Source organism: Aspergillus luchuensis, chromosome 6 (assembly GCF_016861625.1).
Source record: "Aspergillus luchuensis IFO 4308 DNA, chromosome 6, nearly complete sequence".
NCBI lineage: Eukaryota > Fungi > Ascomycota > Eurotiomycetes > Eurotiales > Aspergillaceae > Aspergillus > Aspergillus luchuensis.
The window spans coordinates 2,225,839-2,253,718 of record NC_054854.1 but is presented as its reverse complement, the minus strand read 5'-3'; the positions used below and the strand labels follow the sequence as shown (position 1 = coordinate 2,253,718).

Here is a 27,880-nt window from a genome sequence, read left to right as displayed (position 1 = left end):
ATGCCCGTTTGTTCTGGTGCAATGAACATTTGCCACTAAACTCTACATAGGTCACAGTGATACCTAGCATGGCTGATCATCCTGCCTAGTTCAAACCACCTGTCTCCAACACGTCTTCAACGTCCATCGGCCCGTCTCCCTCATGAGGGAAATGGGGAGACCAAAAAAATAAAAGGAGGTAAATCTTCTATCACCAAAAACAAATAGATAGTCATGCACTGTACGGCCGTAATTGGAATCCTCGAGTGTACTGTACGCGGGGTAAATCCTTGATCCGCTGAAATGCAATCAGACATCCCTCCCAATCCGTTTCCTGTCTGCGAACAGCAGGATGCAAGTCGACGCCACTAGGAACTCCAAAGAAAAAGCAAAATTTGACCCCACAGCAATCCAACCCCCAGAAATAACAACGACAGAAAACTGCCAGAACTATGACGGTAATGTTAATCTCAGATAGCCACCTCTCCCTTTCACATGCATGGCACAAAGAACATAGATGCATATCACAGACGCTGCGAGAAATCACCAATTATCAACGAGGGGGAAACCGAGCCAGCCAGCCACCATGCAGCTCTCCCCGTATATAACATGCTGTATCACAATCCTAATCGGGAGAATGTGGTCTAGTATCCTGTGGAGAAAGATGCAAGGAACATTCCTTTCCCGCTAACTGTATCGACCCGCAAAATTCATGTGAAGAATAACAAAAAAGCAAAATCTGGTGTATGGGGCCAATTCTATGCCTCGGCCCAGAGGCAACGCAGAATTCTCAGCCTCTGTTGTCAGTATAATTACGGAGCCACGATATCGGCTGGCTCTCCAAAGATCTTCTCATATATCTCGCTGAGGATCTTTGCATCGGCGCGTAGGGTTGGCGATATCTCGCGGCTTTGAAGGAGGAAGCGTATTGTTCGCTTAAGCAAGCGATCAAGGTCATTCCGGTCAACCAACTCTGAAAGACTCGACATATACGTGGCTGACAATACAAGCATGTTACCGAATTGACTAGCAGAGAAACAGAAAGGTCAGCGACACCACTATCCGATTTCACGGCCTGTGTTGAACTTCACTTACGCATGAGCTGTGCCGAAGATATTAGTTACTACCGGCCGACCTTTGATGCCATCAAAAGCCTCGGTACTCAATATGGCGGAGTCTATGCACACTTTGCACGCTCTTCGTAATTTCGGGTTGAGATCGCGATACGCAAGTGCTGGTCGCGATCCTGTCGGAACGGGGGTTGGCGTCGGTGCCGATCGACCCATGGTACCAACATCACTAGACAATCGCGCCATATTGATAGCACGTTGGCTGTGCGCCATTGAGGGCGAGACCTGCTGCGACTTCGCTCCCGACATCGCTGATCCGGTAGGAGAGTCCACTGACGCTGATCGACCATTCTCGGCAGGATGCGAATGATGCAGAGCCCAATAAAGGAGGGGACGATGGATAATGTAGCGTGCGCCGTAGTATTTAGCTCGCATCCGAGCAACATTGATGTCCTCATGTGGAGGGTCCGCGTCCTTCCACCTCATTATGTCGGGTAAGCTGCTTCTCCACAATTCAAGGTTCATGCTCAGGATCTCCTGTACGTTAGCAGACCACCTGTTCTCATTCTGTTCTGTAAAGAGGCGTTAGTACAGCCAAGAGCCCCCGCTTGCCTCGAGTCAACTTACTTTCGACTTTGTATAGATCGGTGTGAACACGGTTCAGAACCTTTCTCAAATGGATCTGGGCGGAGTAAAAGAACATCATCATGGTGTTCGGAGCAGCAGGGTCGTTAGGCAAAGAGAGAGTTCGGCCCTTCGGCAACTCAATCCGTGCTTCCGCGCGAGATATACCACTAGCCGGAAGATCCAGTTCGGCAAGAATGTCACTGCGAAACGACTCATAAGTACTTCTGGAGCGCATAGCGAGAGCAGCGTGCTTACCTCTCGAGCTGCAGGCAGGTCCAGTACGCAAAGTTGTATAGGTCTTTCAGCGGGCCGTCATTCATTTGCTCATACCGTTTCCTGAGACTGATTAGCACGGGATTCCCAGGAGGAAGAGGAGAAAAACGTACGATCGGACAAGCACTTGGCATGCTCTGGCCGCCTGGTAGATCCATCCATGGCTCTGGAAAGGATGTGCTAGCTGCCCCGCATAGAGTCCTGCTAACAAGGCTGCTTGAACATGATAGAGCCCGTTCGCGCCTTGTAGACTCCCCAATATCTGCGCGGCATACGCATAATATGCCAAGCCAGGAATGACATCCACGTTCCGTAAGTGACTATTGTCCGGGTATGGCGACCGATCGGGAGCAGCCTTCTGCCCTCCGGTAACAGGTGAAAAAGAATGGTTACTTGTCTGCGAGAAGAAACTTCCCTGGGACTGCATAACTAATTCTGTATCTGCTGATGATAGCATGCTGCGTGTAGAGGGTCCAGGAATCCGCTCCTTCTGAAAGTCCACAGGCGTGTCAGTAACTGGACCAGGGATGGCTCCTTGAACTTCACAAATACTGCCAAGTGCAAGAACCAAGAGAACAATAGCATTTTCCAGTGACTTCTCCACGCGACGTCCGCTAGAGCCTTCGTGTTTGGCGCCAGGGGGAAACTGGACGTCGCATCCAGCACCGTGTAGCGTATCGCATGAACGCTTCCTCTTCGCACCGCGTGGTATGTCACCGGCGGTATGACTGTTCAGGATGTTTACCGGAACAGAAACGTCGGGTAAGCAGTATTTCTGAATGAATGATTCGATGCTTGCGCTCAATTCGGTTAGGTTGATGAATGGATGAAGCTTATGCATGTGATTCAGGTAGCTTTGGTGATAACGACGAACGGTTTTGGCATCTGTGCTGAATATTCCAAAATCATCAATGCTGGGTCCGAGGGGTTTGAGATGAGTGCCATTTTGGATGGCGCCTGGGTTCCATTGGCCGCTAGCAGGAGCCCCATTGCTGTAATTTTGATCCCAGTTGGATCGGGACGATGATGATGATGATGAGAATGTCATTGCCGGGCTTTCACTAGTATCGTGTCCCTCACCGCGGCCGTAAACGAGGATCAATCCTCGCTCCTCTTCCAGCTTCATAACATAATCTTCGTCGTACTCTCTTGGTTCAAGAAGAGCCTTGATAGACGGCCACGAAAGCAACTTGTGGGCTGCAGTGGTATGCTCGACAGGAATTGAAAGATCACCGTCTTCGCCCTGCGGAATCACTTCCCCTTCGGCTCTTTCGAGCTCCTGTCCGACAATCGCGTTCATGTCTTCTTCTTTAGTTTCGGTCTTTTGTAAGATATCAGGTATATCCGCCTTCGATATCCGAGGAATTGCCGGCTTCTCTGTCGTCTCCTTGGTACTTATCGCTTTAGCCTCTTTCAACCGAGGATACAGCGCAGTAAGTTGGTTCGAGTGCTCGACCTGGAGGGCATTAATGCGTTCGATCTTTTCGTTGAGACCGTCTTCCAACTGGGAGATACGGTCCAGAAGAAGCTGTGTTGCCTTTTCTTGCCTGGATACGCCGTCAGCACATGTCCATCGAATTGATAGGAGGCATCAGTATCAGTTGCCGGATCACAGACTTGTGAGGGGGAACTTCTTTATAAACGCATATCAAGTTGTTCTCCTTGCAATGGCTACAAGCAGGCCGGCCTTCATCGCATTTGGCCTTTCTCGTTCGGCACTGATCGCAGGCCTTCAAAGGTAGCCAAAGATCACGAGTTAGCCAGGGTTCCCCGATATTATCTCAGCTGACATGGCTGCAAGAAGACAACTCACCTGTTGCGCTCGCGCGGCCTTTCGCTGTTGGCGAATCCCGTAAGCCTGGTTTCCGTAAAGACCTGAGTCGTACGGCGTAGGAGTATGCGACGACATATGCGGAACCGGAGTGGGATACTGAGTCGGGGGTAAAGTGTGGGCGGGGAGCGGAGCGTCCCCATTGCTGTGAGGCTCCTGAGGGGTGAAAGACATCCGCGAGCGATAGTCGGGGGGTGCTGAATGGGGAGCGGCCTCATGGGGGGTTCCGTTCATAGGACGAAAGCTGGGATGAGGAGTGGGGGCTTCCGGGGGGGTATGCACCGGACCAGGCAAGCTGCCCTGTCGGGCATATGGACCGTCTGGTGGGAGCTGCGGCAGCTCCCGGTTTGGGTTGATCGGGTATCCGTGGGGTGGGAGCGCAGGCTGAGGAGCATTCGATGTGCGACGCTGGTCCGCAGGATGTCCGTCATAAGAAGACGAGTATGGAGGGCGCCATGGCTGCTCGTAGACTGCTGGAGCACTGGGCGGACCATGCGATCCGTCCAGAGGTTGTACGCGATGCATTGGCGACGGAGGGCCAGAACCGGCAAGAAAGACTTTCTGCTTGTCGTTGATCGGGACGACGTCGGCGTTCAAGAGGCCCCGGTTATGGCCACTAATTGCAGGTTGCCGCGGATCCACGGTGGATAGTCGACTCAGTGGGATAGTCATACAGTCAGGAGGACATGATGTCCCAGACAAGCATCAAAAACTCAGTTGTGCGACCGGAGAGTATTGGGTGGAACGTGTGAACGCAGAAAGTTTCCGATTCGGGGAATGGACAGAATGGTAGAAAGCTAATGTCGGTGCTATCGAGCCGTGGTTCTTTGTTTCAGAGTCCGCAATATTCTGGTTACAGTGCTGGGCGCAACCGACGAAGCATGGGAAGGCTGGCGCGATTCAAGATTCAATGGGCGCGCGAGGAGGGGTAGAAAATCGATCAGCGAGGGAGCCTGACGCAAGCAGCCGGTAGCTTTTTTTCAATAGTTAGCTAAACATGGATTAAGTAGGCGGCGGTCGGGAAGGACAACGGTCAAACGATCAGCGAAACCAAGACAAACAATAACCAGTTGAGGGGGAGCAAACGAGGGGAGGGAGGGAGGAGGGGGGTGGGAGGGAAAGCGGAGCGGAACAGGAGTGGCAGCGGTTAATAACAAAAGTAGTACTAGTAGGAAGTCATGAATAGTAGTAGCTTGAAAATAGCTGTGATGGGTGGGGAAAGGTGTTAAAAAATGACTGGAGAAAGGCAACGGCGCTGTTTCGTAATAAGAACAATAATAAGATGAGAAAATATAAGTCAAAGGATGATCATCAGACAAAAGCAGATGCAATAGCGTGCGAGGGCTAAAAGATAGTAATAGTAGCAGACAGGAAGTATAACTTGACAGGGGAGCGAAGTGAGTGAGAGTGAGAGGGGGGGGGGGGGTGGAGGTGGAGGACAAGAAGAGATCCGCGCCGCGACTAAAAGGTAATCAATCAATGTCTGCGATGGACACACCGACCCTGGCTGGCCGGCAGTTGGGCAAACTACTAGTAGTAGTATCACCACAGTCAACCATCAACCCAGTAAGCAGGTACCCTACTACTGAAGGAGCGGTCATTCAGCAGGTACCGTCCTAACCACTCCTAGTAAGTAGTAGTCAAATACCACAAGTGATTTCCAGAAAACCCGAGATGACCTCGCCACGCAAGTCAACGGAGTCATCGGGGGTGACAGCCAGGAATCAAATCATACCGATACCAAAAATAACAAGAATTTGAAAAACGAGCCCGGGGTATATGACAGAGGGAGAAAAAAGGAAAATAACAGAAAAGAAATGTAAATGAAAATGAAAATAGGCAGTGTAAGATAATAAAAAGCAAATAAGTCAAAGCGAAAGAAAAGGATCGAGAGCAGAGGGGAGGAGGTAAGAAAAAAAAGAAAAAAGAGTGGTATGTATACGTACTTAGACACAAGTGCCTAGAGTCGCCCCAAAGATGAATGGAACAATTAACTAGTCGGTAGTTAGTAGCAAGACGAAGTAGTGGTGATAAATAATGATAATAATACCGCCGGGCGGGTTTTAGCACTGGTTCTGGCGCTTTCCGATTGAGTGGAAGGAAGCAAGTAGTAGTAGTATAGGTCGGGTGCGGTGATGGGGGAGTAGATAGTAGTAGGTAGTATTTCTTAGCTAAGGTAGCTAAGCCAAGCTGTCGGGTCGCCCGGTGCAAAAACAGGTCGATCGAACGGTGGGAAGCGCCGTAGTAGAGCTTTGTTGGCGGGTGTCTTTTTTCCTTAATAAGAAAAAAAAAGAAAAGACAGAGAGGGAAAAAAAAAAGGATAATAAAAAAAGGGTCGAGGGATTCGGAGGGGTTCCCTAAAAGACGGCCGGACGTCTGGAAGGAAAGTCGATGGATCCTCGAACGGGATTAAACTAGAAATAGCAGGTTGACCAAACCAGACTTCCCGTCCGGTCACTCTTGGAGGAGCGAAAAGTTAACTTGATCAGAGTCAGTCCGGAGGGCACTACTACCGGGAGTAGTAAGTGGTAGGTCGGCAGGAGTGGATTGATGGATGGATCTGATGGGTAAAAGGCGGAATCGAGTCTTGCGGGAACACCAAAATGATGAGAAGGTTAGTTAGGGGGTCATGAGCAAGAAAGAGGAGGAGAGGATGGGAGGATGGAATAACTAATAGTCAATGGAAATGCAAATGACAAGGAAAATGAACTATCAAGCAAACGGCCAACCCAGCAGAGGCTGATAGGCCTTGAAGAGTGTGGCAGATGAAGAGGTCTGCTTGCCCCTCTCTTTTTCCCTTCTTTCCTGGTGGAGGGAGGGGGTTTATTGGGCCCATAGAACAGCCGGTGCGCGCAAAGTAATAGCAGTAGCTAGGGAATATGGGCGATTTGCTGCTCTGCAATTCCTTACAGATGATGGGAATGATGATGCTGATGATAGTTGAAAATGCGCACCTCACAATCTCAGATGTCTCCAGTGAACCGTCCAGATGAAGAACTGCTTTGCGATCCGCGTTTTCGTTGCTTTGGTTTCTTCCTCTCGTCTGATGTTTCGCTTTTGCTTTCCTCTGGGTTTCCTTTATTTTCTTTTTATTTATTTTTTCTTTTTGGTGCACGCCTTCTGAGGGGACTGGGTCTTGTAACCCTGAACCAGGATCCTGGTTTGCATGAATTAACACAAGCCACCTGAATTGACAGATCGCCTTTCTAATTCGTCTGGGCAGTCCTGCTTTTTTTCTTTTTCCTTCTTTTTCTTTTTTACTCCTCCTTAAAAGAGTTAAAAAGAAAATAAGGGAAGCGAAAACCAAAAGGGCAAGCAAAAGACAAAAAGGGAAAAGAGTAATAAGAATTTCCCTTCATTTTTTTTTTTTTTTAATTTGAATTTCTTTTTCTTTTTCTTCTCACTTTTTTTTCTTCTCCTCTTTGCTTTCTTCAATATCTCAGTTTCGGCCTCTGACTGCTGGTGACAGACCAGAAAACAAAAAGGGCATAAAGTGGAGCCGCAAACTGGAGCTGAACCAGGACGGGCTAAAATGAGATTCGCAAATTAAAGAAGAAATGAGAACCCACTTACAACCAGCTGTGGTGCAGTCTTGGAGGACTGAAGGAACTGACTGGGTACCGTCGGTTTTTCGATCTGTTGGGGCCCGCAATCAGCTCCGGTCTTCCTCAGTGCCACATGGATGGGTGGACTGGAGAATAATTAAAGGCGCTCAACCACACACACACCCAACGTCAACCGCTTTCCGTTGGCGGTGGATTACAAGTAGTAGTAGTATTCAATTGTGTACGGGTCCGATTGGGAACGGTTTCTCCTCGGGGGAAGGCTTAAAGATGGGTGAGCTGATTGTGAAATGATCGGTGCCCAATACTTCGAGGGGCAGTGACTCCCGTGGCCAAAGGGGAGGAGGTCAATCAATCTGAGTGGTGATGATGGTGTAAATTGAGGGGAAACCGATTATATGTTTCCGCCTGAGGGGAAGGAAGAGCCTGAGAGGCGACAGTAAATACGTAGGTCGTCCTCTTGTCCTATCACACAGCCGGTGAGTCGATGGGACACTCCTGACGACTCATAGGACTCTGGCAAGACAAAACTGAAACCAAGAGTGAAATCGGCAATCAGACAAACCAGCCACAGCAGATGGGGAAAGAATTCAGTTATCCCTCTCAAGGGCTGATTAGATGGATGACTTAACCAGGCGGTAGCACGGAAGTTTACTTGTGTACACACTCGAGACATGCTTGCTGTCAACACACACACTCTCACTCACAGCCTCTCGGCTTCATTCTTTCGGTCTGTTGGTGCCCATCCTTTTCTTACTCCTGTGATTCGGCTTAATTCACCTGATTATTGGCAAGGGGGGTGTCCATTCCCCTATCTTCACCCACGGGACGGACTCAGATCTAGAAGTCAGTTTGTCCCTGCAACGGTGTCCGACAGGAGTGCCCTGGACGGTATGCTACGACGATGAAAAGCCAAGCATTATTGTTTATTTGGATGATGGCAGATGAAAGTGGTCAAAAAGGGCAGGAAGCGCACAGGACAAATAGGCCCTGACTCGGAGTATGAAGCCAAACGGGAATGAGGTATGCATGATGCGACCCAGGAGGGAGGGGGGAAGGGAGACCTGAACGACTACTACTACGACGACGACGGTGCCCCACGCAGGAGCAGAAGACGGTGAGCACCCTCCACCTTGCTCGGGTGTCACTTGGTCATTGGAATCAAGGGTTTGACTTGCTACGCCAATGCTGTGCGCTCAAATATGCACAAGACGGACTCAATAGAGTTCTGCATGGATTAAGGAGCTGATGGGCGCTTCTAAAAGGCGGAGAAGAAATATATCGGGACACGCTGGTCCTAGAAATTCCCGAGGCGAGGGGAGCATTCAACAGGCTCCAAGGCAGACCTCGTTCTTCTTTTTATTATAAATTTATCTACTTAGTTAGAGCTGGGTGCAATTCTACACACTCTCAAACAGTCGTGTAGATTAATCACCTACTAGCCACTTCTGGGCTCCATACCTGTCATGATCATAGCTAGACCAGTGCCATGTCTCTCCCCTCTTGAAGGGCGAGCCACCGTTCGAGTTTCTACCCGGCCCGCCCGCTAAAAACCGGAGCAGCTGGACGATTAGATCATCACCCAGGGAGGCCCCTGTCACCAACTTGCATACATGGTTGCGCACATACATGATACATACATTTGCTGGTTGCTACTACGGGGTAGGACGGAGTACGGAGTACAGGTAGAATACCTACCCTTACTACGTGTTATCATCTTGGTTGTTTACATTTTCTTTCCCACCCCACAGCCAAAAAAGCAAAACGGCAATTGTTCCCTGGGTCTTCATCTGCGACTAATCATGGTTCACCTCAGGGACAGCCGCTGACTTATCCGCGGTGGTCCGAAGAACGGTAACTTACGGAAGAGAACCTTGGGTTTCCCTCCTTTTACTTTTGGTTGTTTGGCTTACTGGTCGCAGCTTGTCATTCGGATTACATTCGGCCAAAACAAACCTTTTTCTGCCAAACGCCTAACAGCCTTCTTTCCCATGCCAATCTTCAATAAACCCCATCATTAGCGCGTATTCAAAACATGAATGCTCGCAACCTAACACAAAGAACTGACCTAGCTAGTCTGTTATACTACTAAAATAGTCTACCGTCTAAAGGGAGTGCGCAGATATGTATAAGGGGTAGATCTCATGACGCAGCATCGGAGTGAGTACCCAGTTTGCCACCTTTCGGTCGCGTCGTATAGTTACCTACCTCGTATTGTGACACGGTTCCTACTAGTAAACTCACCAGCTTGAGCCTCTGATTCTGAAAGCATTGACTAGTACATTCCCGCGCGAACCAGCAAAAAAATCAATAAGAACATGAGGAACCGGAAACGAAATAAAAGAAAAGGTCAAAGAGCACTGTGAACCGATTAGGCTAAATGTGGCTACAGTCTTGCTTACTGCTGCCACACTGCAAGACTGTAAGACGACCGAGTGACTGGGCTCGCAAGCACAGCAGCCCGATCACCCTCACCTTCAATTAGTGGGGTAATATCAACACACCGTCGTGGCCTTAAACCGTCCCTAATATTTCGGCTGGAATAATCTCGGTCTCGGGAAAATGGAGGGGCATGATCCTGATGGATCTCTCGACTTTCCAACTAACCGCAACTCCGACACATTGTTATTCTACTCAATCTTGTTACCGCAGAAGACCATGTCCTCCGCGTCTCTGTTCACATCAAAGCATAAACAAAAACCTAACTGACGCGATGACCCAACAGCACCCAACCATAACAAAAAAAACCACCTCCAGATTTACACCCGATGTTCACCGTCTCGCACTCAGATACGGAATCTTCCGTACCTTACAAAGTTCAAAATCGGAGTCAAGCCATGCCTTATTCATTACCGCCAATTGCCTGCCCCTCCACAGGTGACCCATTTCTGGCTTCGGAGAGCCAACGAATTCAACAGCTTGTCCCCCCATTCGGTCGATCCGCCTTTTTAGTGACGTTCCATGATCCCGTCTCCTGGAACCCACCATCGGCTGGCGGCATGTTGGGTCTGTCTTTGAGACTTCAGCAGTTCTTAAGACAAGAGGCAAAAAATTAAAAATTAAAAATTAAAAATTAAAAAGTAAAAATTAAAAAAAAGAAAGGGAGATGGCGCCAGGCTCCATTCTCCCTACAGTAAGAAGAACTAACTCTAACCATACTTAACAAACCCACCAGTTCAGTACCGACTCATCGTATGCATGGATTACTGTAAGAATGGAATCGCACGATTTCTTTCCGTTCAGGTTTTCCCTAATGAATGGAGATCCTGCAAGGCTGGGTCGACTGGCAAAGTTAGTAGCAAATGATGTGCATACTGTGCGCCGGTACTACACCTATGCGGCAAGTAGGGCCGGAGAGGAGGAGAGGAGAAGGAGGAAGCCTACTCTTTGACTCTCTCTCTCTCTCTCACTCTCAAACTAGTATTGGAATGATCAGGTGCCGGAAGCAAGGGATAGCCCTGTCCTTTATGTACAGATAGCTCGACGTTTTGTACTGGGGTTACACGGGTAGAGACACACTGTGGCTATTGGGAATTGGCCATCAAAATTGGCGGGGGCAGAGGGGGCGAATACGCTATAGGTGGAAGTAAAAGAAAGATCCTGGTGCTAGTAGTAGCGCCCATGGCTGATGCTGCTGTTGTGCTAACCTGATATGAATCCCCGGGATTTGTTCTGCGAACAACCTACTAGTACTAGTAGCAAACAGGTAAGTAGATAGGTAAGTAGTAAGCGCCATCTCTCAAGATTGGAATTTGCCAGACCTAATTTACAAAGTATTCATTCGTCTGACTTGGGGATCCATCTAATCGAAATGAATAATAAAATAAAAAATAATCTGGAGCCTACGTACCCAACAGCAAGCAACACAAGGAGAGTCCGATCCCCAACACAAACGCAACCTCGTCTGTAACCCGCGGGATTTCCTTGACAGCAGAAAACTCCGGCGGCGCAAGCACCATATACAGTACGTAGTAAATTTAGCTGCCGAAACTCCGGGTCTACCTACTACTTACCACCTAACTTATGCAAACACATGCCAGGACGGGGTTCTCCGTACCGTCCGCGGTGGTCGGCAGGCAGGCAGGCAAGTTGGCGTTGGCTGAAGATTCTGCCTAGCTAGCAGCTAGCTAGCTAGTAAGTATGTAGCTACCTACCTACCCTTAACCCACTCAGACTTTGAGGATTGTGTGAGTGTGTGTCTGTGTGTGCGTATGTGGAAAAGGCGACCAGCAAATAGAAAGATGGAATGGGATGCGGTCATCACGAGGTCCGGGCGCCATTCTTTAGACCGATTACAGGTAAATCTTCGCCGGACCCAAATTGCAGATCAATTCCATGTCTCAGGCCTATCATTTGTCCCAGCAACCACCATCAAGCTCCCCCTACCCCTCACTAGACCGGCTAGGTATCCTGACTCCTGACTCTTTTCTCGCAAGGTCATGAGATGTGCCAACCCAAATGCCTTATGGGGAGGGGGGAAGGGAAGGAGTTTGGGCCGGCTTGGTCAGACCGTCCGATAACTACTTACTATGTGAACTTATCGCCCGTATACGGGAGAACCAATCGATGCGGGAGTCTAACCCCTCAGTTGTCCAGGACATACTTACATACACATACACATACACATACACACATACACATACACATACACACATACACACCCACCAATTCTCGTTCTGAGAAAAAGAAGGTGACAGCGGGACTGCCCGCCTTGTGACTCCGAGAGGGTGGTTCGGAGCGGATCATAATTCTACTGGGCGGTAGGATCGCTAGATGAAGAATAATGAAAAAAAGTGAGGCTGGGATTCCTTGGCGTAATATTGGTTGTTAAAGTTCTTAAAAAACTATCCATCTGAAAGAGTGGCCACCGTAGAGGAGGTGGAGGTGGAGGAGGAGATGATGGTAATGGTGGTAGTGGAGTATGTCGCAACCGCGCGATATCAATTTGATCAACATGCTTCGATCATCGAATATGGGTTTTCAAATGACATCTGGAAGGCAGCCAAGCCATATCTCAAGGACTCCATGAAGAAAAACCAAATCAGCGTCTCTAGTCTGTCGAGCTGGGGAATGGCTCACGGAGATGACTACTGGATGTGGCAGTGCTCTTCCTTTGGAGGGCATTATAGTGGATATGGATGCTATGCCGATCCAAGGGAGAATTATTTGAGATTGTCTAGTCTAAGGGAAGCTAAAGCCTCGTTATTGTGCTGATCCATTCGTCTACGGCGTGTCGCAATGAGGCTGCTTATCGTATCAATCTCATCGCAGGACTTAAGAGAGAAAGGAAGCTTGGGAATTGTAGCTTGCGTGGGTGAGTGTTGGTGTGGAGATCGAATACTCGATAGGAGTATTGCGAGTATTTAATTGTTGTCGACATGCATACTAATCACTACATATCAGATATATGCCTTTCCCTCTTAACCAACTACCCAGCAGTATATCATCCCAGTTCCTACGAAGAAAGAACAGCTAACGTAACTGTACACAATGGACCACGTGGGCCTCGCCTCCTGGGAAGCTTCCCTCCCTATCGGTAGTAAACTAGTAAAAGTAGTAGGAGTATGTAACCCACTCCAAATTCCGCTGTGAGAGCAATCGAGTGGCAAAATGATCCTTCTCCCGACCACATAATGACCTGTCCCATATCTTTTGCCCCCTCCTTTATGCGATTTGCGATTTGTCTCATGCTGCTCCGTACTCCAGACTCCGAACCCCAGGCTTTTCGACTAACCCTCTAACATACCAACCTTATCGAGGGACGATCGGTCGAGCTACTGTACTACAAGACTAAACGATCGCTCGAATCGGGGTAAGCGAGGGGGTTAAGGTAGAGAGCGCTCTACCTACCTATGGAGGGATAGAGGTAGTCTCTTGCGCAGTGAGGAATCCAGGAACCGATCTTCAAATCTTACTGCGTGCATGCGCAGTGCACCCATTTCGTGCAGTAATAGGGATGAGTCGTACTACGAGTTCGGTGCCACAGCGACGGTCTCAATAATGTGCCTTGCCAGCCAGCTGGTATCATAACTTTTTTAATGTGGTAAGGTCAATCCCTAGCTAGGATTACGTGATGCCCAAGAATACCACGTCTTACACGAGGTCAACCTGAGAGTGTTGTATGAAGATGGGAAGGTCGAATATGATCCGGATATATTTGAAAGGAATGATTATTTCTAATGACAGAGTTCCACTATCAACTTCTTAACCTCTTACTACAGTACTACTACCTGATTAGATACTGGCTAGTATCTATCTCCTGTAGTGATCCATACGATATCCATTTCTGCAGGTAAGAAATCTGCTGAGGGAATGCCTGCATATGACGCTAACCAAAAGGGGATGTGCAGGTTTTTCCTTATTTTGATTTTCCTTTAGTGATTACTTTTCCCTGCTGCTCGAGTGGAGAGTTCCCGGCGTGCCCGGTTCTGCCGATGAGCTTACCTGCTCATTACTAGTGGGTAAGTAGTCATTCCTGCTCCCTACTCCCTGCTCAGGAGGTGCTAACTCGCTCTAAATCCCAGACCCAAAACAAAGACATCGTGGTGCCCTCTAGGTCGTTCACAAAGAAAAGTGCACTGAGCAATCTCCCTTGGAGGCAAAGCGAGGAGAGCTGTCCTCACATCAGAACTGCTTCAGTTCCTTGATTTCCCGCCACCTCCAGACTACTACTACACACCCACTACACAGAGCTACTCGGTTGGAACAGGCTACTCCATATCGACTAGACTGCAAATCCCTAACACATGCACACAGCACAGACATTTGGGCAAGTGACCATTCACCATTCGCGCACCAATAGTGTCAATCCGTGGTCTGTGTGTAAACGGTAGGACGGTTTCGCCCAGCCTTTTCGGTGACTATCCTCCAGTCAGCCTCACGAGTAATACGAAAGACCATTTTTGCTGCTGGACGGGCCGCGTTCGGGAACCTGTTTGACATGTTTCCACAGACGGGTGTCGAGAGGGTATGACAGCAGCAGCTCTTTTGCGGGGGATGTCCCCGTCGCAATCTGGAAACCTGCCGGAGAAACACCCGAACCCATTGGATGGGTTTCTCACCTTTGCAACGCCATCAAGCACCTGTCACCAACCTTTCTCCGTGGACATGGCTTCGACTGACATGGGCGCGCACAACAGAGTCGATCGCTACAGGTGTCAAATCGGTGCTAGGATTTAGCACGCGACGACGGCCTACCAATGCAAGTCAACCGAAGCGCGCGCGGTTTTCTTTTTCCCAGTCTGCCATTTTTTTTACTTTTTCCCACCCTAGCCGCCACTGGACTCATCACATTCCCACCGGTCTGGAACCTCCACAACCTCCTTTTTTGCGATCACAGCGCGTCGCGCCGAGCAAGTCCGGCACGGCGCGCGATTGCTAACAAGGAAGGGAGTGGAGAAGATCGTACCTACATTCTATGTATGTGAACGGAGTAGTCCGTTCTGACGTACATGCGCATATACATGCGATTGTTGAGGACAATGATCAATGATGAAGACTCATGTCATATGCACTGGCATCGTTGCAGTCCCGCAATGGCCGTCCCGATTATCATTATTGCCGTCGCTCAGGTTGCGATCGCAAAGACTGCGCATGTGACGTTTTGGAGTAACGACGCTATCATACTCACATACTCACTAGTAGGTGGCAGTTGGAGTCTTTCTTCTTTCTTTCTTTCTTTCCTTTTCTTTTTCCGCCTCTTTCCCGTGACTTCTTTGACGGCAGCAACGGGCTGGAAAAGGAAGTCTGCCTTGGGAAGCAAACGAGATAAAGCAAGCCATGGCATCTCCAATGCTCACCATGCCCAGGATGGGGGGAACCAATGACCACGACGCATGGCGGAGGTGTCAATTTGCGAGGATCAGCATCTGGACAAAGCGCGACCCCCGGACGACAGGACGATCCGAGTCTCTAGATCCCGCTGTCTGACTCGATACCAACCAGGGAAGAGAAAAATGGCTAACGGGAAGCACCTAGTCTATAGCACGTACACACAGCTAGACTACTACCCACGATGCACACATGATTAGACTAATGGACTCGAATAATGAGGGAGCGATCGAGAGAGTAAGTGAGACCTTTGACGGGTCCCAACTACTACCCACCCCGGTCTAGTCCCGCACGAAGGCAGAAAGGATTAATATAGATACATTAGTTAGGTAGCCATCACGGCCCATGCCATGTCCGTCGGGCCTATCTGGAGATTAAAAAAGAAATTCAGGGGTTGACCCAAACAGCCCCCAGGTAAAACTAACTAGATAGCAGCCTACTAAGAAGAAGTAGGAAGGTGACAGTCAGTCAGTCAGTCAATTCAAAGGTACCTTTCCATCCACTCTCATTGGTAAAAAGAGTGCTTCGTATTTCTCCCGCCTTGCACACTACTGTCCATCCCGGGGGGGGGGCCACCATTTACTTAACTTGGGTAGGGTGGTAGGTGTCAGACTCAAAAGTACGCTCTTGCCCTGTGTGTCGTATCCGCTTCCCCCCTTCCCCCCTCCATCAACCCCCTGATCAGCAACCATGTGTCTGGGGCTAGACAAGATTCAGCTTTAGAGACGACCTGGAATGATCCTTTGGATAGTTGAAGTGAAGTGAAGCTAAGGGCTAACCCGTACCCGTGTGTGTGTGTGTGTGTATCATGCCACGCACACTTCCACTGACTAACTAGTTAGTTTTCATGTATTGTCTAGGATGTGAATCCATGCAATGCTACCCTGATATATTTGATGCTTACCACATATTATAACATTACCTGTAAACTGTAGAAAAACAACATAAACAGAGCACACAAGCATAGATATCACATTTACACAGAGAGACCCGACTACTTAATAACCCAAATACCCAGATGTGAATCACACAGTATAGAAATAAGTTATTTCTCATCGGAGAAAGAATCCGACTATCACTCACAACCACCAACATCATTCCCCATAGACCTGAAACCCCAATCAAATCAAATCAAATCAAATCAAATACCCAACATCAACATCAAATACTAAGTACCCACCCAGTTTCATTTTTGCATACCCCATTACATACACACACACCAATACACAGACAGACTAAAATAACCCAACCCCCCCTACCATCCTGGACTAGCCTTCCTAACCGAGAGAGGAAATGAAAAAAAAAAAAAAAAATTGCTTTTCAAATCGAGCCTCACTATGCGGAGATTTCTGGTTGGTCGGCTGATTGAATAGGGTGGATGTGTGGATGGATAAAATGGTATGGGAAGGATTAGTTGATGATAGACGACTGTAAGAGTAAGTGATGGGCTTAGTTCCCTGGGCTGAAGGGGGGGGGATATTCAATGGAAATTGGGGGTCTAGATTTGTACATATGTATATAGTTTAAGGTTTTAGGTTTCTGTCGTTTCGTTTGCCTTTTGCCTGCCTTTGCTTTGCGGACCATTTGTATTCGTTGATTGTGGATTGTGGATTGTGGATGGATATTGTTTGCTGGATGGGTACTAGTAGTAGTTACTTAGTTAGTACGAAGTACTGAGTTGGGGTATGGTTTTACTCTGTGGGTGGAGATGTCTAGTATGTCTTTTTACTGCGGAGTACCTAGACTAGATAACTTCTACATGAGGTAGCACACACACACACACACACACACACACACACCTTGTACCTAGGAAACAACGCAATCCGAATCAGCATCCCTCCTCACCAACATAATCCCAACAACAACAACACGAGTAGAAATAAATAAAATCAAATCGAACTCATCAAATCCACACATCTATCATTACCTTTTCTATTCGCCCAACAAAAAACCCAAAAAGATCCAATCTACATCTAACCGATATACTATATGTGTTGAAAAACTTTCTATTGCCAATTAAATTGCTAAGTATGGTGTAGATGGGGCATGAAAACTGCGATATATGTCAAAGACAAAATCACAGATAAGCCAATCAGGTTTTTCCGATCACTGTGATCGAGTGTTTAGACTAAGTAAGAAGGAGGACGGGAGGGTCAGGTCATTTGGGGGGGGGAGGGAAGGGATCGAAGAAGGGGCCTGAGCTTCATGCTTTGCTTAGTGATGCTGCAATTCGGCATTAGGGATGGGAAATAGGATCCGAGGGATATGACTTACTACTTCCTTACAGTAATTATAATTGATTATCTATACAGTATGTACAGTAGGAATAATATCAAATTAGGGACAGTAAGTATATTGAAATCAAATTATTATGGTATGTCCGCTGACACTAAGCATCGCCACCATAACTCATCCATAGGATAAATTCCTCCTACGGGGTACAATCACATAATATATACTAAGTAGTAGTGGTTAATAATTCTCGCCTCACTTCACTAATTCCCTCTAAATCATAATGCAATAAGAAGAAAAAATGGGTCATGGAAGTACAATTCCGAGCTGAAATAGAAGTTAGTGTGTATGGGCCTACTCGGACTTATGTACCCATATGTAAGAAACTAAGATAGCTAAGCTACATCGAGTATGAGACTGACTAGCACGTACGTGTCAGATGCGTTGGATTTGATTTGCGATTGGGGAAGAAAGAACACTAAGAAAAGGAAAAGTGGGTGCTGGTGCTGGTTCTTCTGGTCTGGTTGGAAATGGACTCTTACTAAAAGTAGGTATGTGATGATCGGATTCTTTTTCTCCGTTCCAGCTACACTTGTCTATCTGCTTGCTTGGTTAGTGTGGTGCTACTGCTACTGCTAATGCTCATGCTACTGCGAGGAAAGGAGGGAGGGAGATGCGTGTCATAGGTAGACAGGTACAGGTGGAGTGGGGAGAGGTGTCTGTCTGTCTGTGAGATGCATGTCAAATAACTCACGACTGTTCGTGTGGAGATGATTTGAATTTGTTTTGGTTTGTTGTGGATCGTCGGGTATGGTGTTGTTATTGTTAGAAGGTGCCATGGTTACAATGGCATCTCACTCATACTGCTGAGAGACTGACGGCGCGGTTACCGACAGAATATGCATCGTTTTACCTAAAATAGAGCGCGTTTCCCCTTCAGGTCTTGTGCAACATCATGCATTTCTATTGTGGAGCAGTCTTTCAGTCGTCTAGTCAATCTAGGACAGGAACATGATTCAGCCGCTGAAAACCAAAGCAAATGCCAACTGAATGTTATAGCCAATACATCAAGCCGTCATAATACACTCTGATCATGCCATGCAATGTAGACACTGGTTCTGGTCGTCTAATATCAAATGCAAACAAAGTGGTATATGAAACAAAAATCAAATACTAACATCAACCCAGTCTCAGTTTAGAAACTGAGTCTCCGGTTGCTGTCGAAGGAGATAGTGGAAGATGCGCCAAATGCCCTTCAGCGCTTCCACACGGTCTTCGCCGTTGAACAGGTCGTACCACCGAGTGCGTCGTAGCTGTAGAACATGCCACGGTTGCTCCGGCGTGTCGGTTACAGGCGGGAAGTTGCTGGACCCATTGGTGATGACTTCGAGATATCGTCGGTGTACGCGCAGATGAAGGATCGACACATGATGATTGATGGAGGACAATAGGTAGATCTGCCGTTTCAGTTAGTCCTATCCATGTAACCCAGACAAAGTAAGAGAATAGGAGCAGGCCACTTACATCGTCAAAAGCACTGTCGAGCGGCTTCCCAATCTGTATATACCGCATCCGCTTGTCCCAAAGACCGGGTCCGGGCTGGATAATCTTCCACCTGTCGCTGTTGCTCATTTTTCGCGCAGAGCTCGGTCGACGCGATGCGAGGAACGGGTGCTCGTACTTGGAGCGCTTGCGAGCATATCCCGACTCGGATGGCAGTTTGTCCTCCCCATGTGTCTCCTTCTCATTGTCACTGACGGAGTCGTTGGGAGCGCCGCCCCATCGGGGCACGGTTGTCCACCACTTGCCTTCACCTGGTCTCACCTCTGCTTCCCCCTGTCTCGCCCGTTCCTGAGCTGTCAGGAGCATGGCACCCACCTCCCGAAGCAAATCACACACCTCTCCCATGCCAGAGCCTGGGGCATCATGTGGCCCGCGCCATGAGGTCTCAGGTCGGCACTGCGCTGCAAAGATAGGCCCCTCCATGATACCGCTTCGCGCCAGTTGACGGTCCTTTGGCGATCGTGCGGTTTGGAAGGTGTGTCGAACAGGAAAGAGCAAAGTCTTCACAGCCAGCCGAGGTGGGGAGATAGGAGGGGCCGCCTGGCAGCCAAAGGGCCAAGCAGCCATTTCGGCCAACGCTCGAACGGTCTCCTCACGTACATCCTCGGGCATCTCCTGTCCGGCACCAAGACGGCGACCCTTGTACATAGTAACCATTTCCTGCTGTGTCTCTGGCTGCGCCTGAGAACCGTCTTTTGTCGTCTCTGCAGGCGGCGTTGGGTCCACGTCCATAGGCGTTTCAGTATGGTCTTGCGCCGCTGGCAGTTGGGCATCCCCATCCGTCTGCATGTTGTCTGCGCCCTCCTGCCCTGCCGGTGGGGGCGGCGTTTTCGGGCGCTCGTAATACTCGTCCAAACTGGTGTCCCAGTATTGAGCCATCCGTTCCAGGCCGGTCCAGAACTTCCTCGTTTGAGCCACACGCACCCTTTGACGGCCCTCGCGGGGCGGCAGTCTGCCCACCTCTCTGAAAGCGTCATCGTTATCCAGGAGGAGCTCGTTCTGCAACGCCTCGAATCGGTCTCGGGAGGGATAGGAATTACCATTGTCCATCAGGATGGGACAGCCATCCTCATCCACCGGGGACGAGCGGGCTAACGAGTTATCCCAAGGGAGCGGAGGAGCGGTGTTTGACCCGCTCGGACGAACGATATCTGCTGCGGACACATTCTCTTCTAGTCTCAGATTAAGCGCCTCGAATTTCTGCGGGTTGATATCCTGTGGCCGTCGGATTGATGCCAGCACTTCACTCAGTCTCGACAGAGTAGCGTCCGGGTCCTTATCCGAAAGTTCCGGCAGGTTGTAGACGGGGAAGTCAAGGGGTGTGGGGGCGGGAGGAGGACGGCGCTCTTTCTCCGGCTCTGAGCTCACGGAGGGTAGGCCTGCATCGCGTGTCAGTATTAGCGATTGGACTCTCAGTCAACCTGGCTGACAGCGGGCCTAGAGGGTTGGGGGCCATTCAGTTAGAAGAAGCAGCTGGAGACGACGGGACAAGGCGCGACCGGCTCAGCGACCGGGTGTCTCCATCATCACACCACCACTCTAACCACATTCTGATGGGCCCACGCCAATTCGGCACGACTCATGGGAAGCAGAAAGCAGAAGGGAGCGCACCAAAGACGAGACGAGTCTAAAGAAAGCAAGGGGAAGGCGATTGACGACCGAGCGGGAGGGAAGAAGCTTACCCAAGGTACTACACCAGCCAAACATGATGCCGTAATTAATTAGATTGCGGGAAAGCGGAACGGGAACCAAGTGATGGTTTGGGTTTGTGATCGTTCTCTAGTACTCTATGCGCCAAAATCGAATCGAATCGAATCAACAGTCCAGAAAGGATGCGATGTGGATGCGATGCGAGATTCTCAGCACTAGACAGAAGCTGAGTCGGTTTGGTTCATCACTTTGCGATGTGAGGCTAACCGGCAGTGGGGGAAGAATGAAAAAAAGCACGAGGCACACGGAGGAAAGACAAATAAGAGGGCGGAAATCAAGTCGTGGAAAAGTAGTGGGAAGTAGATGAACCAGTCAGCGGGAAGAATGGGGAAACTTGGTTAACGTAGTAGTTAGTTAGTGGCTGAGTTGGAAATTGTTGGATGGATGATTGTTGGATAAAGGCGATGATGGTGGCAGTGGAGAGAGAGAGGAAGAGAGAGAGAGGGGAAGTGCATGCATTGAAATAGAAAATAAGATAGTAAAGTACGTAGTAGTCTAGTAGTGAGCAGTGAAGAAAGAAGGTCAAATGGTCAAATGGTTTAGTCGCCTTCAAGTTTGCCTTAGCCTCTCTTCGTTACTCGTTAGTCCTTGACACTCCCGAGCTTCATTGGAATCCATCATTCTCCTTCCCCTCCAAGTGGAGTTGGACCCATTCACTCCATTCCCTTTTCTCTCTCCTCTCTCCTCTAATACCATCCATCCATTTCACACTTCCGGGATTCCTCTTAACAATTTTGCCTCTGGGACCCAATTTATTACCCATCCGTGAAAGGGTACCTGGCAAATTTCCCCGGGCCCAATATTGCGGGGGAAGGAGAAAGTATGGGGATAAACATGGGCTGGCTGCCCAGCGCCTTTCCCATTCTTGGGCTCTTGCGAAAGAACGGAACATTCTCTCTGGCTGTGATGTCAATTGACTTCCGATCCACCTTTTTTCTGATGGGGTTTCGACCAATACGTGCCCCCCAAATTCTGGGTGAAGGAGGGGACTTGTGTACACCGTAGTAGACGTGATCCCTGGAAGGGAAGATGGAGATCACAAGTCCCGCGGTGGCAATGCTTTTCTCTCTTCCTCTCTCTCGTCTTCTGACTATTGCACAGGTGCACTCCGTCCTTATCCGGGGATATATCATCATGCATACATACGTATACATTATTCCAGGGCACCTCGTGGGTGATCCAGTGATATTCAAAATCACAGAGAATTGAGTCTAAGTCTGATTTGCACCCCGTAAAATGCCACTATCGCTGTCAAATGTCAAATCGTCCAAACCCAGACCAACTGGTCAATTCTTCATCCGAAAGATGGGAACTGTCCCAATCAGGCTAGATCATCCTGACTCAGCCTGCACATGATGGCACTAATGTGGAAGTGGATTAGCGGTGGCTGACTGGGATGTCCCAAAAGAGTAACTCAGTCACGGGGCCCCCACTTAATGGTCCCCATCAGCCAATGAATATCTGCCAATCACATTTTCCTCACAATTACTTAATTAAACCAATCAGGGCAATTGCGCCAATCAATTCGCCCATTTCCATCTCCATCTTCTTCCTCTCCCATCTATCTACTACTCATCTATCCATCTATCCCATCTTTCCCTTCCTCCACGGTTCAGCTCCATCGGATAGATGAATCCATTCGATGTTCCATGTTGTGACTGACTTTGGTTCTCCAGGCTTATCCCCCTCCCCACCCCCTTCCATAATCCAATGAGACCCGTTCCAACGTCTGGTGGTTCCTGACCACCCCCCAAAGGGCCGTTAGTTAACATAACGCTAGGGGCGAGGGGCCTAAACCCCCCTCTCTGGCCAGCGACTAATGCCGCCCAGCACCTTCGTCAGAGCTGCCGCTGCATCGCGGATTGGATGTCTTGGATGACTGCGGTTTCATCCACTTCCTCAAGGGCAGCAATCTCTTTCAAACCCCCCTGCTTCCTGTCGTCACAGCCGGTTTGTTGGTTCACCTGTACATGGCGCTTGGCCAAACACAATGCGATTCTTCTTTTTGTTTGTTTCCAGGGTCCCTGGTCCTCTTCTCTTCTCGCTCTCATCCCTGCTCCTTCACAGCCTCTCTCTTTTACCATAGCCTCTTCAATATATCTGAATCTCTCTTCTTTCTTCACGTGTGATCGAAATCTCACGCGTTTTTGGCCCTCCCGCCTCACCAGCCTATCCTGAAACGGGTGCACCACCTCCAGGCTATTGCCTCTGACATCTGCTGTCATGGCCTGCCCGTCTCCTCCCGGTAGAGAAAATCAGCAATGAGTCGGGCTTAGCATGTGTGTAATTGCTTTCTCCGACTGTATCCACGGCTTCCGTTTGTTCACTCTTTCCATACCTTCGTGAGCCGGTCATTCACTACTACTACAACATCAAGTACTACTGCTGCTGCTGCTATCATTGCCGCGGCCTCCCCCGCTCGTTTACGCGCCAGCGGCCTCAAATCCAGGGATTCCCTCTTTTTCTGCACTTTATTATCATACCTGGTTCTTCATGCAGGCCACGTTCTTCTCTTCTTCCCCTCCTTGATCCAGCAAAGTACTTCTTGCGTCCTCCGGCCTGCGGGCTTGGCGACATGTCCAGGTCGAGCTCTGCGGTTCTCCATCAGAGTTCGAGATGTGCAACTAAAATTCCTCGACACTCCAATATATTTGTGTCTTCGGCGCCGGTAATCACCAGTTCTTCCTTCACCTCAGCCGCGTCCTCTCCCTCATTCACGAATTCGGTCCCCACGTCCACGACCGAAAGCTCATTGTCCATCGAGCCCTCTCCGTCTAATACATGGCACTCAACGGCTGCAGATTCAGCAGTTCTTACAGATGCCACGACTACTCAGTCGATACAATCATCGGTTGTTGAGTCGGTGGTCGAGCCTACGACAACTGCATCTGCGACCCTAGCAGATCCTAGCGACTACAATCTCATACAAACACATACAGAGGATGGCACTCATTTTCATATGCCGGTCTCGGCGCAGACAAGTTCATTATCAAGCCATCAAACACAACAGCCGACATCAAAATCATCCACCTCTGTGCTAAGCTCCATAACATCAACGACGTCAACGACACAGTACCCCCACACCACCTCTATCTCATTCATTCCACACTCAGCAGTAACTAGCGCTGTCACTTCAGCTAATGGCTCGTCGCATGGCTACATAGATCAATCGGATCATGGTGGCTCTCACGCCTCACTGGGCGCAATCTTGGGGGGCGTTCTAGGGGGCGTAGCTTTTGTTGCTCTTGCGCTTGCAATAGGTTATTTCGTGATGCGTCACAAGCGGCGCAAGCCCCGTGACGAGCTGGCCACTGGCACGAGTGAAGAACACCTGCAAGATGACCGCAGTCCAGCTGCTTCCTCAGCAGGCTCACATCAAGTATATCAGTCGTGCGGGTCATCTTTCACCGACCACTCCTCTACCCCCTCCAGCCCTCTGCGCGCTATGTTCCCAGTATCATTTCCTGCTAAGAGCTACCAAGCGCATCGGACCCCTTCCGGTCCGAACCTCCTCTCCGATGCAAACCCTTTCCTAGACTCTGCGGAGATCAAGTATGTGTCGCGTGGTAGCGGCGTGCCCAGCAACGCGGGGACGCTTCGCAACCCGTTCGCCGATGCAGCTCCAAGCCACACTGTGGTCATGCGGCAATCATACATGTCGCAGCGACCCACGTCAACTGCCTGGTATTCCCTGCACAGTGATCGCAGCTTAGGCAGTACAGTCCACCTACCTGGACGGAGCAGCGCGGGTAGCAGCCTGCAACGACTCAGCTACCCGTTCACCGCGGCCGAGCTCGAAGCATGTGAGCCCATGGCCAGGTTAAGCACGCGCAGTGATCCTTTTGATCTGGAATGTCCACCCCACGCTATGCACAGGCGTAGTTCTACCGTCATACCAATAGGGCACGTCTAACTTACGGCCGACGAGGGAGAAGATAGAGCTTCACAGCCCGCACGTAGTGTTGGGCATGAAGAAGCACACGAGATATGCGACATGAGTCTACGCTATCATCTGCAATTAAGCATATGGTATTCCCGTCTGGGTCGTTGAACGGGGGATGCAAAAAGAGAAAGCGGATTTCACTTCAAGATAACTGTATATGTATTTTATCTTATGATTGGTTTTAAGTTGTTATCAGACGTGGCACACAGGTAGTAGGTAGCGAAGGGTAAGTAAGGGTGCCATGCTGTCACAGCTGTATTTGTATGTGTACGATAATTACATGTGCAATTGTCGTGTGCGAATACAACATCCAATGAATTTTTGATTTAAAAGGACTATTTCTCAGATTATCTTCTCTTTATTAATTCTATAGTACTACTACTAGTATGCTTTATCCGTTCCAACAACTACTAATACTTGATTTGGTGGTGGTGGTGGTGTGGTACTTAGTACTACCTGGATATATATTCTTGTTCTCTGCTTCCGTAAGGCTACTTACTAGCATCCCCGCGAATCCCCACACCACAACCGGGCGGAATTTAAGATCTACTATTAAGTAATAATAGTAGCAGCCTACTACTAACTAGCTAGGAAACAATATACCTTACTATCGCTATAAGATTTATTAAATATATAACATCTTGTAACATGGTATAAAAATTCTGAATCTTCCCAAGTATAACCTTGACGGGAACTACGAAGAGCCACGATTACGTAGTGGCGGGGAGGAGAGGAGAGAAATGTACACACAGACCAACGCAGATTCGACAGCCCGAAATTTTTGAAAGAGATAAATAAAGAATAAGAACAGAATAGAAGAGTACATGCAATTAAAGTCCAGTTATATATTAACCGAAAATTATGATTCTCCAGAGAGAAGACATAAAGGAAGAGATAAGAGGTAATAGCACATTCTTTGACTAGATTTACTGAAAGTCAAGAAAGTGGGGATGATGGACTTAATCCATTCCAGGCTGAAGAAATATGAGGGGCGGGCTGGTTTTGACGTAATTGAAGGAGAAGAGGGAGGAGGGGGTTTGTTAACTGCAATTTCAATAGTTTAGGTAGGTTGCAGAAACTACACGATATACGTTCTAGACTATTACGAGGAACCAACGTTATGTGTGTTAACCCTCGGAATGATATTCAGGATGTGCGTTACGACATTACATGTTCAGTGCAGAGGTAAACAATAGAGGAAAGAAGAAGCAGCGGGTGCTTTGGGAGAAAAGCAGCGAGGGACAGATTATATCCGGGCGGGGGTTGGGCTGGATTTGATATCGGATAGCAAGCAAGCAGTGCAAGGGCGAATTCTTTTTTTTGTTGCACGGTCCAGGAAAGGAAGAAGAAAAGTTGGCGAAAAGGATGGAAGAAATAGTAAAAAAAAATTGGAAATTTCGTATCACACAAAGCGCCATGCCATTGTTTTGCTTTAACAGTTAGGTCTTTTTCCTTTTTTTTGCGTGGTCCTTTCACATGCTCTTCCTCGTGAAGAGGAAGAGACGGGGATGACGATGATGGTGATGATGGTGCATATCCTTGATCCCCAACCCTGTTCCAGGCTCCCGATACGATCCAAACAACCCCGTCCCGGATGCATCGAGCCACCGAGCCAGACCTGCAACGAACACGGAGTGGTCGATCAAAGTCCGTGGGCTGATCGATTCCCTCCCGCGTTTCAACCTCCGCACCGCCCAAGTTCGTTATCTGAGAGGATTTACTCCTGAGCCTCAGCAACGAGGGCGTTCTGCTTGGCCTCCTTGCGCTCCAGACGTCTCTCACGGAGAGCCTTGTTCTTGGCACGCTTAGCATCCATCTCCTCCTTGAGGACGCGCTCACGGTGACGCTCAGCCTTGGCCTTCTGGATCTGTAGTAGGGAAAGAGATCATGTTAGCCCCTATTCCCTCATCGTCCAAATAAGATAATCGTATAAACCCGTTCCGTCTCATAGTATCCAGGGTATATCGAAAGAACAACATGGCGGCGAAACTTACGTGCTCGATAAGGGAACGCTTGTGCTTGAAGGTGTTACCCTTGCTCAGGTGGTAGAGCTCGTGGTACAGGTGCTTGTCGATCTTGCCGGAGGCACGGTAGCGGACGAGCAGGCGACGGAGAATACGCATGCGGCGCATCCAGAGGATCTGGCTTTAATCCGATATCCATCAGTACACATTCGTTTCATCATATTTTCCTTCGCAGATGATATCTCGCTGAGTCGTGGGCGACCGAGAAAAATCCTTGCAACGGCACTCAAGGGTGAGGACAATGTGCATACCTGGGCATACGAGCCTCCTTGGTACCCTTGCGCTTACCGAGACCACGGTGACGGCCGATGCGGCGGGCGGCGGCGAGCTCACGGGCACGGGAGCGGGAGTGCATGGTGACGGGCTTGCGGATGATGAGGCCATCGCTGACGAGCTTGCGGATGGTCTGGCGGGAGTTGGCGTTGGAGATCTCATTCATCTCATTGGGGTCGAGCCAAATCTTGCGCTTGCCGCAGCCCACCACGGAGGCGGCGAGGCGCTTCTGGGTGCGAAGGTTGACCCTGTGTGGTGCAAAAAAAAGCAGTCGGTCAGCATGAAGTCCAAACCGATCGGGGGGTTGTTGCTGCTGCTGCTGCGAAAAAGCGCCATCTCAAGGCGAATCCGGGGCGTGTGCACGGGGGAAGAGGGGGGAGGATATACAGTCCAGCGACGAACAGTAATTCCCCCCCTTGATGCAGCAAAAATCAAGAGCTGGAGATGGACTCACATCTTGATGTCGGCGTATCGACGGTCGTTGGCGGATGATGTTCGTTGCACTCGTCGACGGGTAGAATTCCCAGGGCGAGGAGTTTGAGATACGGCGGCTGATTAGCTAAGCGGTTGTGTCTGCTAAGCGAGACCAGCAAAACCCTCTGTTAGGGTTCGTGCCCCAGACGCTTGTCCCGATCCGGGGAACACCGCCGGGAGCCGCAACGGCGCCTTACAGCATCCAGCTGGAACATGCTACAGATTCTGGGCTGATTAGAACGTGGTATGGATTGGGAATTACTATCTATATCATCACACTTATTGGATATGCACCTTCGCAATTCACGACTCGTCTTCTATCCGTCGCTCGGCGGTGGACCAACTCGGGCAGATGCGCCATTCCGGCTGGTGCACGTGATCTCCGCCTGTGTACTTGTGTTGTATCAGTTACGTATGGATGACTGAGGCTGACATCAAATCCGACCATGGAAAACCCGCGGAAACTCAAAACAAATGCATTGCTCATC

General features: G+C 49.2%; 6 protein-coding genes across 6 annotated transcripts; 3 read left to right on the top strand and 3 right to left on the bottom strand.

Annotated features, from left to right (window-relative positions):
* Positions 1-791: 791 nt before the first annotated feature.
* On the bottom strand, positions 792-4,452 carry clcA (putative C6 finger domain protein; the record flags this gene model as incomplete). Its single annotated transcript, XM_041692916.1, has 7 exons — positions 792-1,005; positions 1,075-1,621; positions 1,677-1,876; positions 1,932-2,012; positions 2,063-3,496; positions 3,567-3,679; positions 3,763-4,452. 7 exons carry the CDS (start codon positions 4,450-4,452, stop codon positions 792-794), a joined length of 3,279 nt encoding a protein of 1,092 aa, XP_041546253.1.
* Positions 4,453-12,239: 7,787 nt separating this feature from the next.
* Positions 12,240-12,557, top strand: AKAW2_60754A (uncharacterized protein; the record flags this gene model as incomplete). Its single annotated transcript, XM_041692915.1, has 1 exon — positions 12,240-12,557. The coding sequence occupies one exon, from the start codon at positions 12,240-12,242 to the stop codon at positions 12,555-12,557; it is 318 nt and encodes a 105-aa protein (XP_041546252.1).
* A 2,237-nt stretch (positions 12,558-14,794) lies between these two features.
* AKAW2_60753A (uncharacterized protein) lies at positions 14,795-15,169 on the top strand (the record flags this gene model as incomplete). The annotated part of the gene is made up of 1 exon (XM_041692914.1): positions 14,795-15,169. The coding sequence occupies one exon, from the start codon at positions 14,795-14,797 to the stop codon at positions 15,167-15,169; it is 375 nt and encodes a 124-aa protein (XP_041546251.1).
* Positions 15,170-18,595: 3,426 nt separating this feature from the next.
* On the bottom strand, positions 18,596-20,675 carry AKAW2_60752S (uncharacterized protein; the record flags this gene model as incomplete). The annotated part of the gene is made up of 3 exons (XM_041692913.1): positions 18,596-18,862; positions 18,930-20,347; positions 20,651-20,675. 3 exons carry the CDS (start codon positions 20,673-20,675, stop codon positions 18,596-18,598), a joined length of 1,710 nt encoding a protein of 569 aa, XP_041546250.1.
* A 2,578-nt stretch (positions 20,676-23,253) lies between these two features.
* Positions 23,254-24,591, top strand: AKAW2_60751A (uncharacterized protein; the record flags this gene model as incomplete). The annotated part of the gene is made up of 1 exon (XM_041692911.1): positions 23,254-24,591. One exon carries the CDS (start codon positions 23,254-23,256, stop codon positions 24,589-24,591), a length of 1,338 nt encoding a protein of 445 aa, XP_041546249.1.
* Positions 24,592-26,338: 1,747 nt separating this feature from the next.
* Positions 26,339-27,753, bottom strand: AKAW2_60750S (60S ribosomal protein eL19; the record flags this gene model as incomplete). Its single annotated transcript, XM_041692910.1, has 4 exons — positions 26,339-26,488; positions 26,616-26,766; positions 26,897-27,166; positions 27,737-27,753. The coding sequence occupies 4 exons, from the start codon at positions 27,751-27,753 to the stop codon at positions 26,339-26,341; spliced, it is 588 nt and encodes a 195-aa protein (XP_041546248.1).
* Positions 27,754-27,880: the final 127 nt, after the last annotated feature.